The sequence below is a fragment of the Carlito syrichta genome, unplaced genomic scaffold (genome assembly GCF_000164805.1).
Source record: "Carlito syrichta isolate Samal-C Ts95f unplaced genomic scaffold, Tarsius_syrichta-2.0.1 Scaffold314629, whole genome shotgun sequence".
Taxonomy (NCBI): Eukaryota; Metazoa; Chordata; class Mammalia; order Primates; family Tarsiidae; genus Carlito; species Carlito syrichta.
In genome coordinates, this window is record NW_007258725.1 from 338,776 (window position 1) to 355,856 (window position 17,081).

Consider the following 17,081-nt stretch of genomic DNA (forward strand, 5'->3'; position numbering starts at 1 on the left):
GGAGTGCAGTGGCCACTCCCGGCCACCACAGCCTCAACCTGCTGGGCTCCGGCGATCCTTCCGCCTCAGCCTTCCAAGTAGCTGGAACTACAGGCACACGCTACCATACCCGGATATTTTTTGATTTATTGTAGAGATGAGGTCTCGCCAAGTTGCCCAGGTGGGTCTCGAACCTGTGGGCTCAGGCAATTCACTCACCTCGGCCTCCCAAAGTGCTGGAATTACTGGCTGAGCCACCGAGCCCGGTCTGATTTTTTTGATTTATTGTAGAGACGAGATCTCGCCAAATTGCCCAGGCTGGTCTTGAATCTGTGGGCTCAGGCAGTCCCCTTGCCTCGGCCTCCCAAAGTGCTGGGATTACAGGCTGAGCCACTGAGCCCAGCCTACAGAGTTTTAATATGTTACTTATCAGTAAATAATTTAAAGTATCTATTTCTCCACAAATTAAAAATAGGTATCTATTTGCCTTATTTGCTTTTTTGAAATAAAAGAAAATACTCTTTCATATGGAATTTGAAATTGATTTATACCAAAAAATTGAGCTTGGTTGTAATATATTTCTTAATATATCAAGCACCAAATATTTGGGTACCTAACATTACTGGCCTTCTTCCCCTGTCTAGTGACTGTTAATGACCAGCTCTTGTATCTCTACCACCCCCCATCTCCTATTCTAGGGTTATCCTAAAAAATCTGGGTAAACCACAGTCTTCACTATTTCTTCACCCTACCTTTTTGTTCCCCATTTCCTGTTTCATTTTAGTCCCTGGATCAGGGAGCTACCTGTTAACCTTCAAGGTTATGGCTTAAATCCCTCATACAAGTGAGGAGTGCCAATTAGAACATTACTTGCTCTGCTGAATCCGGTATTATTCTCCTGAGTCCTCCAAGGCAGAAAAGAACCTGTCTTATGATAACAGGCTACTGAAATTGTCACGCCCCCATCAAAATCACATGGGCTGATTTGAAGCAGTTAGCTCATGTTTTACATTTAGTGTGAAAGTTTACAAAATTCTGATATAACATTATTTATTTGTGTATGGCTATCTTTCAAGTAAATGAAGCTCAAATGAAACCCATCAAAGAAAGAAGTCTACAAAGCATGCCAAGTCAGGGGCAAATTGATGATCAGTTCATTAGTAAAAGGATTTAAAGGCATCATGGTAGAATGCTACTTATTTATTTTATTTTGGTTTTTTTTTTTTTTGAGTTGGAGTCTCACTCTGTCTCCCAGGCTAGAGTGCAGTGGCACACTCACGGCCACCCCAGCCTCGACCTGCTGGGCTCAGGCAGTCTTTCCACCTCAGTCTTCCAAGTAGCTGTAACTACAAGCCCACGCCAACACACTCAGCTGATTTTTTTGATTTACTGTAGAGATGAGGTCTCACTAAGTTGCCCAGGCTGGTCTTGAACCCCAGGGTTTGGGCAATCCTCTCACCTCTGCCTCTCAAAGTGCTGGGATTACAGGCGTGAGACACCACACCTGGCTCCTCTTTAAATATATCCAAAAAAGTATAGTGAAAAAGCTGATCACAAACCTATACTAACAATATGATCTTTGTGTTTTAAAAATGCACATGAATAAATAGAGAATATATGTGCCTAGAAAAATAATTGGGACTGATATGTGCCAAAGTACATAGTTGTTATCTCAGAATTGTAGGTAATTTTCTCTTTTTGTCCTCATGGGTATTATTTTTTTCTATGTACTTGTCTGTTTATAGGAAAAGAGAAGAAAATGACCATCAAAGAGAAAAAAAAGCTAGAATGTCGGCGGGGCTGCCTGATTTTTTACAGTGTAATTGATAGAGTTTGCAAAAATAATTTACAAAGATAAATTAATTACTTTCCATGGTTAACTTTGTTTTTAAGGAGCAAAAGGCTTTACTGATAAATATGTCTGTACACAGCAACTTGCTATAGGAACCATGACCAAGCTGGGTTACAGCCAGGAGATAGACCTGTGCAGATTTCCTTGATTAATTTTTAGTGGCATATTAAATCTCTAATCTTTTCAAGTCTCTTATTATTAAAATTCCAAGTATATACAAAAACAAAGTTGATAATACAGCAAACCTCATGTATCCATTACTCAACTTACCCAATATCAGTTACTCATAATGATCAATACCCGGCTGGTCTTATTTTTTCTGTGTCCTCACACACTCCTCCTACTCTCTCCCCAGATTATTTTCAAGTGGCCCCTAGACATCATGGCATTTTAGTCATACATGCATTAGTATGTATTTCCAAGAATAACGTATCTTCTTTTTTTAAACCTACAGATAATACTATTATCACACCTAAGCACATAATCTACTTAGTATTCAAATTTCCCCAATTTGTCTCATAAATATATTTTTTAAACCTGGTTTGTTTGAATCCAGATATAGAGACCATACATTTGGTTGATATGCTCCTTGAGTCTGTTTTTTAAATTGAAGTGTAATTCAATTTATATTGCCCTTCTAAAGGGCAATTCATAGGTTTTTAGTATATTCGCAAAACCGTACAACCATCACTACTGATTCCAGGACATTTTCATCATACCAAAGAGAAGTCCCATGTTTGTGGTCATTTCCCCTTTCCTGCTCTCCCCACCCCCTGGCGACAATCACTCTGCTTGCTGTCTCTATGAATTTGTTTGTTCTGGACATTTCATATAAATGGCCTAATATAACGTGTGACTTAAGATTCTTTTAATATGTAGACTTGTCTTCTCTCTTTTTTTATTTTGTCTAATTGACTTAGAAGTTGTTTTTACTAGCCAGGCACGTGGGTCATGCCTGTAATCCCAGCACTTTGGGAGGCTGACGCGAGAAGATTGCCTGAGCCCACGGGTTCGGGAACAGCTTGGGCAACATGGTGAGACCTCGTCTCTATAATAAATTTTTTAAAAAATCAGCTGGGCGTGATGGCACTTGCCTGTAGTTCCAGCTACTTGAAAGACTGAGGCTGGAGGATCACCTGGGCCCAGCAGGTCGAGGCGACGAAGGCTGTGAGTATGCTAATGCACTCCAGCCTGGGCAACAGAGTGAGACTCCGACTCAAAAAAAAAAAGAAAGTTATTTTTCCTGTAAAATTTCATACTTTCTGGATTTTACTGGCTACATCACTGTGATGTCACTTAACATGTTCTTCTGTATCTGTATTTTCTTCCTCGTCAGCTACAGGTTCATTCGTTTTGGCAAGAACATCTCATTGGTGGTTTTAGATATTTTCTTTTGGTTTTTTTTTGAGTTGAAGTCTCATTCTGTCACCTAGGCTGGAGTGTCATGGCACATTCACAGCCACCCCAGTGTCGACCTGCTGGGCTCTAGCGATCCTTCCGTCAGCCTTCCAAGTAGCCCGAACTACAGGCGTGCACTACAATGCCTGGCTAATTTGGATTTATTGTAGAGTCGAGGTCTCAACAAGTTGCCCATGCTGATCTCGAACCCGTGGGCTCAGGCAATCCACTCGTCTCAGCCTCCCAAAATGCTGGGATTACAGGCTGAGCCACCAAGCCCGGCCTTATCTATTTTCTATTGCATAACACTGGGTGACACATAATGTCTAGTTGTGTCTTAAAAATTGTATTTGAAGCAGTAAGTCATAAACGATCAAACCTAATCACTGAATTTGGTACTGATAAAATTTATAGAATGTGATATTTACTAAAATTTTTTAAGACACAGAAGTGTTAAACAGTAAATTGATGGAGCAAAATATGTAGTTATTATCGCAAATATGCATTGTACTGAAAGGGACCCTCAGAGGTATACAAATCAGTATGCTTTATTTCTATACCAGGCAAGCTTATATATTCTTTGATAGAAGGATATCGTTTAATCTGAATAAGTCTGATCTATTAGAGGAAGAGGCCAAAGTGCAAATGAGGAAGTGTTAGGGGATTAAATAAGTATGTGGATAAAGGTAAGCCAGTGGAAATATTCTTTCTGATGGTCAGAGTATGTTAGCATTCCCTTGTGAAAACAATTGAAAAAAATATTACGTATGATGTGGAGATTACTGTTCTCCAGTAAGGAAATGACTTGGAGAAAGAATCAAAGGATAAGATTGTTTACTTTCTTGATGTAGAAATTTGAATACTGGGATCTTCTAGGAACGGATGCTTGGAGAGCTAGTCTGCTAGGTTTTGTTGCGTTTAGTCTGGCTGAAATGCAGTGGCTTGATCACGGGTCACCACAGCCTCAATCTCCCAGGCTCAATGTGATCCTTCTGCCTCAGCCTCTCAAGTAGCTGGGACTATAGGCATATACCACCTTGCCTGGCTGAATTTTTTTCTTTTTTTTTTGTAGAGATATCTCCCTGTGTTGTTCAGACTGGTCTTGAACTCTTGGGCTCAAGGAATCCTCCCACCTCGGCCTCCCAAAGTGCAGGTGTAAGCTACCACGCCTGGTGTCAGTTTTGTTTTAACATTAGAGAAATAATGTGGAAGGGGGAAGTTCGAAAAAATCAGATGATAGATTATATAAAATATCTGTGAGTGGTAAAATGGCAAGTTGTTGGAGACCAGTTGTAGAATTCACTCTTGAAGCTTTGTGTGTAGGCAAGTGGGTTTAACGACTTAAAGACAATCTTTTCTTTTCTTTTCTTTTTTTTGAGTTGGAGTCTCACTCTGTCGCCTAGACTGGAGTGCAGTGGCCGCTCCCGGCCACCGCAGCCTTGACCTGCTGGGCTCCGGCGATCCTTCCGCCTCAGCCTTCCGAGTAGCGGAATTACAGGCACGTGCTACCGCGCCTGGCTGATTTTTTATTTATTGTAGAGATGAGGTCTCGCCAAGTTGCCCAGGTGGGTCTCGAACCCACAGGCTCAGGCAATTCACTCACCTCGGCCTCCCAAAGCGCGAGGTTACAGGCTGAGTCACCGAGCCCAGCCAGAGACAATCTTTTCAACTTGAATTAAAAGATAGTGGGCCTGGAAGTTATGATACAGGTCCCTGAGGATTGCATGTCACATAGGTGAACCTGGTATACAGCATCCTAAGCTGTATGAGGAATGAAGGGGAGAAACGGGAATCATCTGTTACAACATGTACTACCAAGAAGAGTATTACCAGCTAAAGAGAAAATGTGAGTCCTGCAAAGCGACGCTTCTGCACTTGGGTGCCTACATTTTAAGAAAGATATAATTGGAATGGGGAATGTCCAGAAAGAATAACTGAAATGACCAAGGCAGTGGAGCAGTTACCATATGCAAAACAGGCTCAAAGATTCATATATTTTGGCCTGAAAATATAGTGAATGAGAGGGAATATGATCAAGGACTGAAATTAAGCCAGGAATGAGAGAGGATTACAGATTTATCACGAGAATCGTGTATAGTAAATCAGAGTATCTACTTTTGATACATGAAAGAGTTCAATTTAGAATAAATAAAACTAAGGGGTGTTTTATATAGCAAATACAAAATGTTTGCAACTCACTTCTCCAAGAGGTAATAGAGCTTAAGCGTGAGTAACTTTAAAATGTTATATTCCTGTGGATTATTGTGGGGAATTAGAATGTTTTGAGGTACAGGACATCCTGGCCTTTGGAGCTGATACGATATGAATTGGCAAGGCTGCTTCACAAGCCGTTCCTTACTTGCGCCTGCCTGCCCAAGGCAGAATACGAACATTCTTGCTGGTTTTTTTTTTCTGGTAGAATGGTAGGTTTTCTTATTGTAGAAAGGCCTAACATGTTCTTTTTTTTTTTTTTTTTTTTTTTGAGTTGGAGTCTCACTCTGTCGCCCAGACTGGAGTGCAGTGGCCGCTCCTGGCCACCGCAGCCTCGACCTGCTGGGCTCCGGCGATCCCTCCGCCTCAGCCTTCCAAGGAGCTGGAATTACAGGCATGCACTACCACGCCTGGCTGATTTTTTGATTTATTGTAGAGATGAGGTCTTGCTGCCCAGGCGGGTCTCGAACCCACGGGCTCAGGCAATCCACTCACCTCAGCCTCCCAAAGGCGCGGGATTACAGGCTGAGCCACCGAGCCCGGCTCATATTCTTCTTTGTAGCTCTGTACTCCTCCATTAGTGTTAAGAAGGGGTTTTTAATATATTTAGGGCTGGAGTTCTTTTACAGTGTCAAGAAGTGAAGATACATGTTTGTTGCATTCTTTCTTTCAGACTTTGACATAGATTCCCTCAGGGTTGCTTTGACTGAAAAGCCCTAGACTACTAGTATGAAACAGAAACTACTTAATTTTTGTTTGTTCTCTTCTGCAGAAGTATTTTGTCATCTCTCAGTTATTTCCTTGGCAATCTGATAACAAGGAACCAGAATTGGTTTCATTTCCTTTTGCATTCCTCCTTCAGTCAGTGGAGACCTCTTGATGGTTGAGACAGAAGAGATTGCATGCTGATGATCAACTGAAATACTCAGTTCTTTACAACGTGCAATTTTTTTTTTAAGGAAGGCAGGGAACTTAGTTTCTGTTGTAAATTTTAAATGTTGAGTCACAGGGTTATTAGGTATGGATTGTAATGCTTCTTTTATATTTGACTTTGATTATTTTTATAGGATAGACCATAATTTTAAAAAGTTCTGGCAAGCGTGGTGGCTCATGCCTGTAATCCTAGCACTTTGGGAGATAGAGGTGAGAGGATTGCTTGAGCCCAGGTGTTGGAGACCAGCCTGGGCCACTTGGCAAGACCTGTCTCTACAGTAAGCCAAAAACTCACCCAGGCATGGTGGTGCATACCTGTAGTTCCAGCTGCTTGAATGGCTGAGGTGGGAGGATCACCTGAGCCTAGCAGGTCGAGGCTGTGGTGGCCGTGAGCATGCTGCTGCACTCCAACCTGGGCAACAAAGTAAGACACTGACTCAAAAAATAAGTGAAATTGGCAGTTGAGGAAAACTGCAAGGGAAGGGAGGGGCATACTTCATTAACAGGGGTACCTGCATGATCAATGTTTGTATACCTAACCCTGAATTGTACCCCACATCTTTACAATAAAAACTTTTTTAAAGTTAAAAAAATAAATAAATAAGTGAATACATGAATGAATGAATAAGTAAATAAATAAATAGTTTTTATTTTCAAGTAGATAATGAAAGCACAAGATGCAAAAAAGTACAGAAGGATATGCTTTGAGAAATGAAAGTTTTCTTTCACCCATGTTGTGTGTCAGTCCCTAGTTCTCCTCTTTAACACCACTGTTACCAGTTCCCTGTATATTTTTCCAGATACTGTAGGATTAGAAAAACATGTATGTGTGTGTGGCTTTTTTATGCCAATGGTACTGTATTTTGCATATTCTTTTCTGTCTTGCTTTTTTTCACTTCAAGTAAATCTTGGTAATTGGGTAGCAATCTAATTATTTTAATGGCTGCATATTTTGCAGAAAGACCAAAATTTATTTAACTAGTCTCCATTGGATTGTGTCCATTTTTTTGCTGTTATAAGTAATGTTTCCATGAATTTCCTAATACATATGCTGTTTCACACACACACACATATGCCCAATTATTTTCAATTACTACTTCTCCACCCTATTGTGTAAAACCTATATTCAGTATTCAGAAAAATCCTAATAGGAGTTAGCTTTGTATTTCCTTTATTATAATGAAAATGAAATACCATAATGATGCATTTGACTATCATTTTCCAGCAGTTGAAAATGCATTGTAAGAATTTCAGTGCTCTTTTTTTAAATTCTCTCATCTTTGCCTTAAAGATTTTGGTGCCTCTGGTTTTGCTACGACAGATGCTTTTGGAGTTGACAAGACGTGGTCAAGAGCCATTGAGTGCACTGCTGCAGTTTGGTGTCACATATCTGGAGGACTATTCAGCAGAGTACATCATTCAGCAAGGTGGCTGGGTATGAACTGTTATATATTAAAAATATTTTCTTTAAAAAAGATTAAGTCCTTTGTTGTTTTTCTTAAGAGACAGGCTCTGGCTAAGGCTGGAGTACAGTGGGTTTTTGTTTTTTGTTTTTTGTTTTTTCCAAGTCAGAGTCTCACTCTGTCACCCAAGCTGGCGTGCAGTGGCACACTCATGGCCAACCTGCCTCAACCTGCTGGCCTCAGGTGATCCTTCCACCTCAGCCTTCCAAGTAGCTGGAACTACAGGTGTGTTCCACCACACTCAGCTAATTTTTTGATTTATTTTAGAGATGGGGTCTCGCCAAGTCATCCATGCTGGTGTCGAACCCCTGGGCTCAGGCAATCCTCTTGCGAGCTCTGCCTCCCAAAGGGCTAGGAATAGAGGCATGAGCCATCGTGCCTGGGTTTTGAGGGCAGTGGCTTTTTACATGTACAATCATAGTGCAGTATAGCCTCAAACTCCAGGACTTGAGCAGTCATCTCGCCTCAGTCTCCCAAGTACCTGGGACTTCAGGCTGGGACTATAGGTGCATGCCACCATGCTGGGCTCTGTCCCATAGATTTGCTTAAAAAGTTCTGGCAGGCATGGTGGCTCACGCCTGTAATCCTAGCACTTTGGGAGGTAGAAGTGAGAGGATTGCTTGAGCCCAGGGGTTGGAGACCAGCCTGGGCAACTTGGCAAGACCTGTCTCTACAATAAGCCAAAAAATCAGCCAGGCATGGTGGTGCATGCCTGTAGTTCCAGCTGCTTGAAGGGCTGAGGTGGATATGTGGTATGATGTTGTTTAATATGCTCAGTTATTTTAAATTTTTCATTGTATGTTCTTTGACTCTTGAATTAATTAGAAATATTTTTTAAATTTTTCAAATTTTTATAGTTTTAAAACAGTTTTGTTACCAATTTCTAATTTAATTATGTTTTATCAGAAAGAATGGTCATTATGGCATTGAAACTCAATGTATAGCCTAGTATTATGGCCAAAGTATATATATTTTTATGTGCATTTCAGGCTAATGTATATTCTCTAATTGTTGATGCAGAATTCTGTATGTGTCCATTCACATTTAATCAGTCTTGATCTTTATGTGGTATAAATATTTAAGTCATTACCAATTTTTTGTCTAATTGACTTATTTACTAAGAGAAGGATGTTCAGATTTGCTAATGGTGGATTTTCTGTTTCCCCTTAAGTTCTGTCCATTTGAGGTGTATATATTCTCAGGTTATTTTGTTAGGTTGACTGTGAGTTATAATTATTGGATCTTCTTGGTGGATTGAAACTTTTCTCATTACATTTATGGTCTGTATTCCAAAAAATGTCTTTGTCCTAACGTCTATTTTTTAAAATAGCAATATATCCATCTTAGCATTTGCCTGTATATCTTACCTTTTTATTGCACCTTGTCTTGGACCAAGCAGTCATTCATTATTCAACAATTTATTGTGTGACTACCGTGTTCCACACTCTGTATTCCAGATTCTGAGAAGACAGCTATGAACAGAGCAAATCTTTGCCCCAAAGGGGATTACCTTTTAATGGAAGAGACAGCAGTTGAGATAGGTGGTATATCAGGTGGTGTACAAAGCAGGCAGGAAGACGTGTGTGGGTCTGGGTAGGAGTTTTTATATCGGTTCAGGGGAGTCCTCAGTGACAGAGTGACATTCATGGAAAGACTTTGCTCATTTCTCTGCTTAATCTCACTGTTTAGAATCTTAGTCTCTTCCCTTCCATTCTTGCCCTGAGGGCTTCCTCTTTCTTTCTCTGAGTCCAGAAATGTTTTTTTATGTTTGTTGTAATTTGCCCACAGTTAGTGAACCTCTAGCAGGAGTAGTTTTCATCAAGTGTAGTACACTTTGTTGCTTTTTAGCCACTGTGTATCTGAGGGTTTGAGTTTTTTTTGTTTTGGAGTTGGAATCTCAGTCCATTGCCCAGGCTGGAGTGCAGTGGCACACTCACAGCTGCCGCAGCTTTGACCTGCTGGACTCAGGTGATTCTTCCGCTGCAGCCTTCCAAGTAACTGGAACTACAGGTGCACGCTACCACACCCAGTTAATTTTTGATTTATTGTAAAGATGAGGTCTCGCCAAGTTCCCCAGGCTGATCTCGAACCCACGGGCTCAGGTAATCTACTTGCCTTGGCCTCCCAAAGGAATTACAGCCTGAGCCACTGAGCCCGGCCTAATATTTTGCTTTATTGTAGAGACGAGATCTCGCCAAGTTGCCCAGGCTGGTCTTGAACCCATGGACTCAGGCAGTCCCCTCACCTCGGCCTCCCAAAGTGCTGGGATTACAGGCTTGAGTCATCACGCCTGGCCTGAGTTAATTTTTTTAAAAGTAGAAGTTTAATTAATACGGATGCTAATATGGAGTGTATTAGGTTTAGATGCTTGGTAAATGCTTATTGAATGAAATGCTAAGCATTTGTCCTAGCACAATAAAAACTTTTAAAGCTATTCTTAAAAATAAGATTTGTGAAATTTATTGTTATTTTCTTCCTACTTTAATCAAATTTTTGGCTGGTGTAGTAAATGTTTTGTATAAGAACCTGGAGACATCCCAGCTTAATTTCCACTTAGCCTATATGGTGCTTTACAACAAAGGAAGAAGAAAAATGGCAGGAAATATTATATATTGCCTTCTTTAAAACAATTTTTTTCCCCACTTTGTTGCCCAGACTGGTCCTGAACTCCTGGCTTCAAGTGGTCCTCCTGCCTCAGCCTCCAAAGTGCTAGGGTTACGGACATGTGCCACCACACGCAGCCATGTATTCCCTTCTTGATTTTCAACTGTACTAGGATGTAGTACATCAAAGTTTGTCTGATGATTGTAATTTATTTATTTAATTATTATTTTTATTTTTATTTTTTATTTTTTGAGTTGGAGTCTCACTGTCGCTCCCAGCCACCGCAGCCTCGACCTGCTGGGCCCCAGCGATCCTTCTGCCTCCGCCTTCCAAGTAGCTGGAACTACAGGCGCGCACTACCACGCCCGGCTATGTTTTTGATTTATTGTAGAGATGAGGTGTCGTCAAGTTGCCCAGGCGGGTCTCAAATCCACGGGCTCAGGCAAAACACTCACCTCGGCCTCCCAAAGTGCTGGGATTACAGGCTGAGCCACCGAGCCCGGCCAATTGTAATTTATTACAGAGAAAGTAATACTCAACTCAAATATCTGTGCTAAAAGAAGAGATTTACTGTGTGGATGACTAGTTCATTAATATTTAAAATATGTTTCTAGCTCTAAATTTGAATGCTTAATCTGTGTTTCACATTGTGGATCTAAGCTCTCCTTTTGCTTGTGTTTAAAACCAAGATACTGCTTTTTTTCTGTAATTGGTGAAAGTGTATTCTTTGATACAAGCTGTCAACATGAATCAACTTTAAGGCAGTTTGTGTTGAACACTACATTGACAGCTCTTAAAACCGTTCCAGAAGAGAATCATGTGAGTGCATGATGCTGCGTGTCTGTTATATAAAGTCTGTATTCCACAGGGAACGTGTTTGTCTTTAGTCACTTGAACACAACATCAAGGTGAAACAAACTGCCTAGCTCTCAGAGTGCAACTCGTTTTGAAAACCCGCAGAGAAGGAGGAGGTGCCGGCAGCCATAATCTGTTGGATGAGCGGGGTGATGGCATGTTGTTGTTTAGGAACAGGCAGGCTTTGGGCACAGAGATTTGTAGGAGAAAAATAATATTTTGTTCTCTAAATTATTGACAGAAGTGGCTAGGATAAATAGAGTTCTGCAGTAGTTTTTCTTTTTTAAAATGCTTATGTTTAGAGATGGGGTCTTGATATGTTGCTCAGGGTGGTCTTAAACTCCTGGCCTCAAGCAATCCTCCTGCCTTAGCCTCCAGGATTACAGTGTTATCACCTCAGTGCTGGGATTACAGGTGGGGCCACCATGCCCAGCCTAGTTTTGTTTTTTCTGTGTCCTATGTTTTGTGATCATTTTCTTCTTCATATATTTGGGATTTTAAAAATTTGTACCATTTTTGAGAAAGAGCATGGACGGAGGTTTAGATGTAACATGACCAGTTTGATTTTAAGGTGAACTTAAGCTGAGGCTTAAAAAAAAGGATCTGTATTATTTTGTTCATAGTTATTTTAGCCATGAACATAATTTGTTGAACTTGGACTTAGGTTATATAGTTACAACTTCTATATCTTAGATGTGAAAGATTCTCAGTCTGCTTCTGAATGTTCATGCCTACTGATCTTTGCTGCCGTTTGAGGGTGAAGCATGTTTCTGTGTGCCCTTTGAAATGTGTCTGTGGAAGTGAAGTCCAGGAAGCAGCCATCCCCGGCAACACCAGCTTATGTTCTTTTTCTTGATTTTCCTTGAGAAGCAGAATGGCCTTTATAGTGTTATTATTGCCTAATGACATAGCCTTAGATGAATAATTTTCCTGCAAATTTTGCAGATTATTGATCGACTTTAATTTCCTGATGAAATCAGTAATAGTGTCTGCCCATTTTACAAGGATTTTCTGAAGATTAATTAGTTAATGTCTGTAATGCCGTTTAAGCCCTTCAGAGATTAATTTTCAGTGTAGAGTAAACCTTAATGGATCGCATGTGCTGTGCTAGGCACCATGCTGGATGATGACTATACAGAACTTGACTAAAATATAGGCTCTGCTTTTGAGCTCAGATCTGGTTGAGGAGACAAACTTAAATAACTGTGTGTGTGTTACCTACTGTGCAATAGAGGTTCAAAATGCAATGAAAAGGCAACAGAAGAGAATAATGAACTGAGATTCCATTAGGAACACACATTCTCACTGTAATTAGTAACTTGTTTTTCAGAGCTAGAATTGGAGTATAATTTTCTGTTGCTGTTTATATCAGTGTTTGAATTGCAAGATAGGGATTTTGGGTTGTTTTTTATTTTACAGTATTTATTTTTATCCTTCTGCCTTTTTTATTTTATTTTATTGTTACTAATTTATTTTACTTTGCCCTTTTAGCTAGAGAGTGGTGAGTTGAGAACAGGATTGGAAATCAGCTCTGGCAAACACGAGCCCCGTGCTTTGTGGGGAATTCATTTAACTTCTCTGAGCTTCAGTGCCATTAACTACAAAAAGGGACAAGCCGTTTCTCTAGCTCACAGATGATGATGTGAAAGTGGTTTGTGAAAATATTGCACTGACACGAATGTCAGGTTTTCAGATGTCGCTAAGGCTGTGTATTTTTTTCCTCCCCCCCGAGTCTGATGGTGGTTCCCTTTGAGTTGGGTTCTGACTTCTATTTGCCCTGCAGCCCAGTGAGGGCACAGGCTGGTTGGTGCGCTCTGATTCTCCCTGACTCATCCTCCTTCCCTCCCTCCTCTTTCTCCTCTCTTTCGTTCCCTGGGTTTGTGTGCTACATTAGAAGTGCCTCTGTCTCCTGAAAAGGACAGTGCAAGTCCACCGTGGTAAGGCTTGTTTTTTATTGTCTCCATTGTCATGTACTAAGTGAAATGCTTCTTATGAAAGATGTCGTTTTAGATGACATAAAAGATGACTGGGGGAAATGTCGTCTAATGTCTCTCATAATATTTAAGTATTTTGAGTAAAATTAATCTTTGTCTTTTTCCTCTCTGACTTGAAGCTTCTCGTTTCTATTTTAAGAATGGCGAACCTTGGAAAGGTGTTTTAAATTCAGGATATTTAAAGACTACCTCTTGGAAGCTTTCAAGTTAAAAATTTGTTAGAACAGTTTTCATGTTATAGGAGGTGACACATGGGAGGTGATCTGAAATCAATGAAGTGGGTTGCAACTAAAATCAGTTTAGTGTAGTAAGGGTAAGTACTGTTCTGTGAAATCTGCTACATATGTGGATGTGGAAGTTTACTGTGTTGTATTCTGAAATGTATTTTTTGTGGGTCTTGGTCATCATGTTGGATGAAAAGTTATTTCTCTGACTTATTTTACATTCTCCATTTTCTCTTTTTAAGTTGATAGTGATCTAAGAGGCATTTGGTTGTGAGTATCTTGTTTGTAGAAAAGCAGTTATCTGTTTCTGTTTTGTAAGATGAGTACTTGAGAGGTAGATGTTATGCAGTCTGAGAAGTATGTTACAGGAAATGAATCCTTAGGTGAGCTTACTGGTGTAAATGGCCTTTGGCATTTTGCCAAGGCATCTTGAGATAGAAGTGCTCCATAGGATCTCAGCTGATAAGTAGCTATGACGCAGAAGGTAGAGTACTGATCGAGGTGGCAGAATTATTTGTCATTGATATGAACACTAAAAGTGAAACGACAAAATATAGTCCATTTGGACATCTGAAGCAGTTCTTTGAATCTGAAGCAGTTCTTTGAACGATTGCCATGCCTGTTTTTCACTTGGGTCCTACCAGAAGCAAAGTTAGGTTCATATTTTACACTTATTTTAATATATTACCTTTACCTACCTAGCTGCTGCTTCTCTACTTCCCTTTTTAACCAAAGAGTCTCATGCATTATCTTTGTGTGTTTGCTTGAACAAAACCAGGAGAATAACTTGTTCTATCTACTTCTGGCCATAACTCAAGAGGTGCCGGAACGGGGATCAGAGACTTCAGTTCAGGAGTTAAGATAGCGTCGTTGGTGAGTGCATGGGTCCTGGAGGAAACTGTCTGGCTTGAACCCAATATCTGTTGCTTTGGGAAAATTACTTGTCCTCCTCATTGGCTTCCTAGCATTGTTGTGAGGGTTAAATAGATTAAGTATTTAGAAGAGCACATGATGAGAGTTATATAAGGGTTGCCTGTTGTTCTCACTGTCCAGTTCTTCATAGCAATCTAAGGGACCTTGGGCAAGTTACTTAATCTCTTTGGTTTCATTTATTTAAAAAAAAAAATTTTGATTTCTCTGATTCTCTGTGCATATTTAAACTCTTATGGTTGGTCCCAACTATTTTATATTTTGAGCCCTTGAAGTTATTCCTTTGTGTTTTATAACACAAAGTGGGGCCAAAGAGATAGATATTTCTCACAGTACAAATATTTTGTGTTAAAAGTGATTTAGACTGTCAGAATGGCTCTACGACTACTTGTAGATGTTATTTTTCTAATATGATAAGTTTTAAGTAATGTATTTACCCCCAAAGGCCCCCCTTTTTTTTTTTTTTTTTTTTTTTTTTTTTTAGTGAAAGCCTCCCCTTCATTAATGACAATAATAGTTAAGAGAGAAGCTGCTGTTTTTATATTTTTGCTCTATGTGAATTGGTCCCAGGAGTAAAGCTTCAGTATCATCTGTTCTTTCTGTAAGGCGTCTTACGTAAGAGCACAGAATGCTTGGTGAAGTGTAAGGCAGGGAGGCCATGACAGCAAAGAAAACAACTATTTAATCTGAATTGGCTTCTAAGGAATATATTACTCCAGAGCTGTAATTTGGAAAGTTTAATCAAACGTCTTAGATGAAATGAAAAGTTTCTGTAGAAGTGGAACAGAGAATCTTCTTCAATCTCTTGTTAGCTTCAGGCCGTTAAAAATAAGGGGGAAAGCTGGTGTGGTGACTCATGCCTGTATTTTGAGCCTGTGGGTTCGAGGTTACAGTGAGCTATGATCAATCATGCCTTTGAATAGCCAGCTCCAGCCTGGAAGACAGAGTAAGGCCCCAATTCAAAAAAATAAATAGGGGGAAAGTACATTTTACATGAAATTTTATGTCAGTTTGTTAACTTTTCCGTATTTCTTCATGATGTAACTTTTGAAATTTCCATTTCACTTGTCTTGGCTTAGAGCCCTAATGGTTTCTTTCAGAGAATGGAAATTCTTGCCTTTTTTACTACGGCTCTTTTTTTGGTTTAGTTTTAGTTTTTGATTTTTTGATCTGTTCTTGCTATTAGAGGTTCTGTTTTCAGAAGTGCTTTTAGAAGGTTCTGTTTTTAGAAATAACTTGTTAAGAATTTTTATCTGTGGACACTTGGGACCTCTTGACCTTTGAATAATCCTTCTGTTTGAAGAACTGTATATTTATGAGGCTACATCTTTTGGCTTGCCAGGAGAACAGATTACAAAACTTGTAGTGTTAATAGAAAGTGAGAGCAGATATGATGTCAAGAGTAAAATAAAGAACATAAGAAATTAAATTCCTTGTCTCTAGTTAACTCAGTTGGTAGGTAGGGGTTTAATAACAGGTATTGAGTGTTTGTGTGTGTGATGTATGTTAAATGTAAATGAAAAACAAGGGTAAACTGCCTTAAGTTACTTCTAGTGAGGTAACTGATGTTCTTTGATTATTTTGCATAACTCCGAAATGCCAATTGTTTGATAAAATCAGATGATCTTACTTGCTTCTTGGGGTGTTAGACTGTGATAGGTTTATTCTATATCATATTTCTGTTAACTTTCCCAACTTTTTCTTTTTCACTTAGCAAAAAGCTCAGTTTTGAAATGGCTGCAGTTTCAATAATGAACAAATTTTAATCTTCAGCAGTGCCCTGTATCTTTCCTTTTGGCTACATTGCAGAGGCTTGAGGATGGAAGATTATACACCTGCTGCGCCATATTATTAGTTTCTCATTTGGAGATGTTGAGAGAGCATAAATAAAACAGGTATACTAAAGGAAAGTTAATCGGGGACAGCCGTGAGCTTTTGCTTCCTTGTACTACACTGTTCTTTATTGTGCTTTTCTTCCTCCCTGTAAAACTATTCTGTATACGAGGCCTTCTTTCTGATCGTCACAAAATGGAGCTCCTTGACTAGATGAATGAATACACAGATCAACCTTTGAGTAGATAAGCAATGTAACATGGAGAAATTCCTCTGTAACCCGGTGCGGTGACTCAGGCCTATAATCCTAGCACTTTGGGAGGCCAAGGTGGAAGGATCGCATTAGCATAGGAGTTCAGGATCAGCCTGGGCAATATAGCAAGATCTTGGCTTTACAAAAAGTACAAAAAGTAGCTAGGCATGGTACAAGTGCTTGCAGTCCCAGCTGCCTGGGAGGCTGAGGCAGAAGGATCGTCAGAGCCCAGGAGATTGAGGCTGTGGTGAGCATGATGGCGCCACTGCACTCCAGCCTGGGTGAAAAAGTAAGTCCCTGACTCAAAAAAAAAAGGAAATCCCTTTGTGACAGATGTTAGGAGACTTACATGACTCATTCAAATTGTGTTCTGGCTAAAAGATAAGTAAATACAACTTTACAGGAAAATATTATTTAACTGTTGATGTGGCCTTGGTGACTGGGTTCTCCTCACTATTGGACCTTCAGAAGTAGTTCCCTGAGTAAAGTGTTTTCATTCCTTTTTTTTTTTTGAGTTGGAGTCTCACTCTGTCGCCCAGACTGGAGTGCAGT

General features: G+C 39.9%; 1 protein-coding gene across 4 annotated transcripts in view; it reads left to right on the top strand.

Annotated features, from left to right (window-relative positions):
* Positions 1-17,081, top strand: part of BCL2L13 (BCL2 like 13) — an 80,910-nt gene that overhangs the window by 50,495 nt on the left and 13,334 nt on the right. For 2 of the 4 annotated variants that reach the window (XM_021719405.1, XM_021719408.1), the window contains one exon: positions 7,665-7,841. The exons of 1 other annotated variant lie outside the window; for it this stretch is intronic. In XM_021719405.1, coding sequence (XP_021575080.1) covers positions 7,665-7,814 — 150 coding nt within the window. In that variant the 3' untranslated portion in view covers positions 7,815-7,841. Of the gene's footprint in view, positions 1-7,664; positions 7,842-17,081 lie in introns of those variants that run through there. One more of the 4 variants, XM_021719407.1, reaches the window with a different exon arrangement.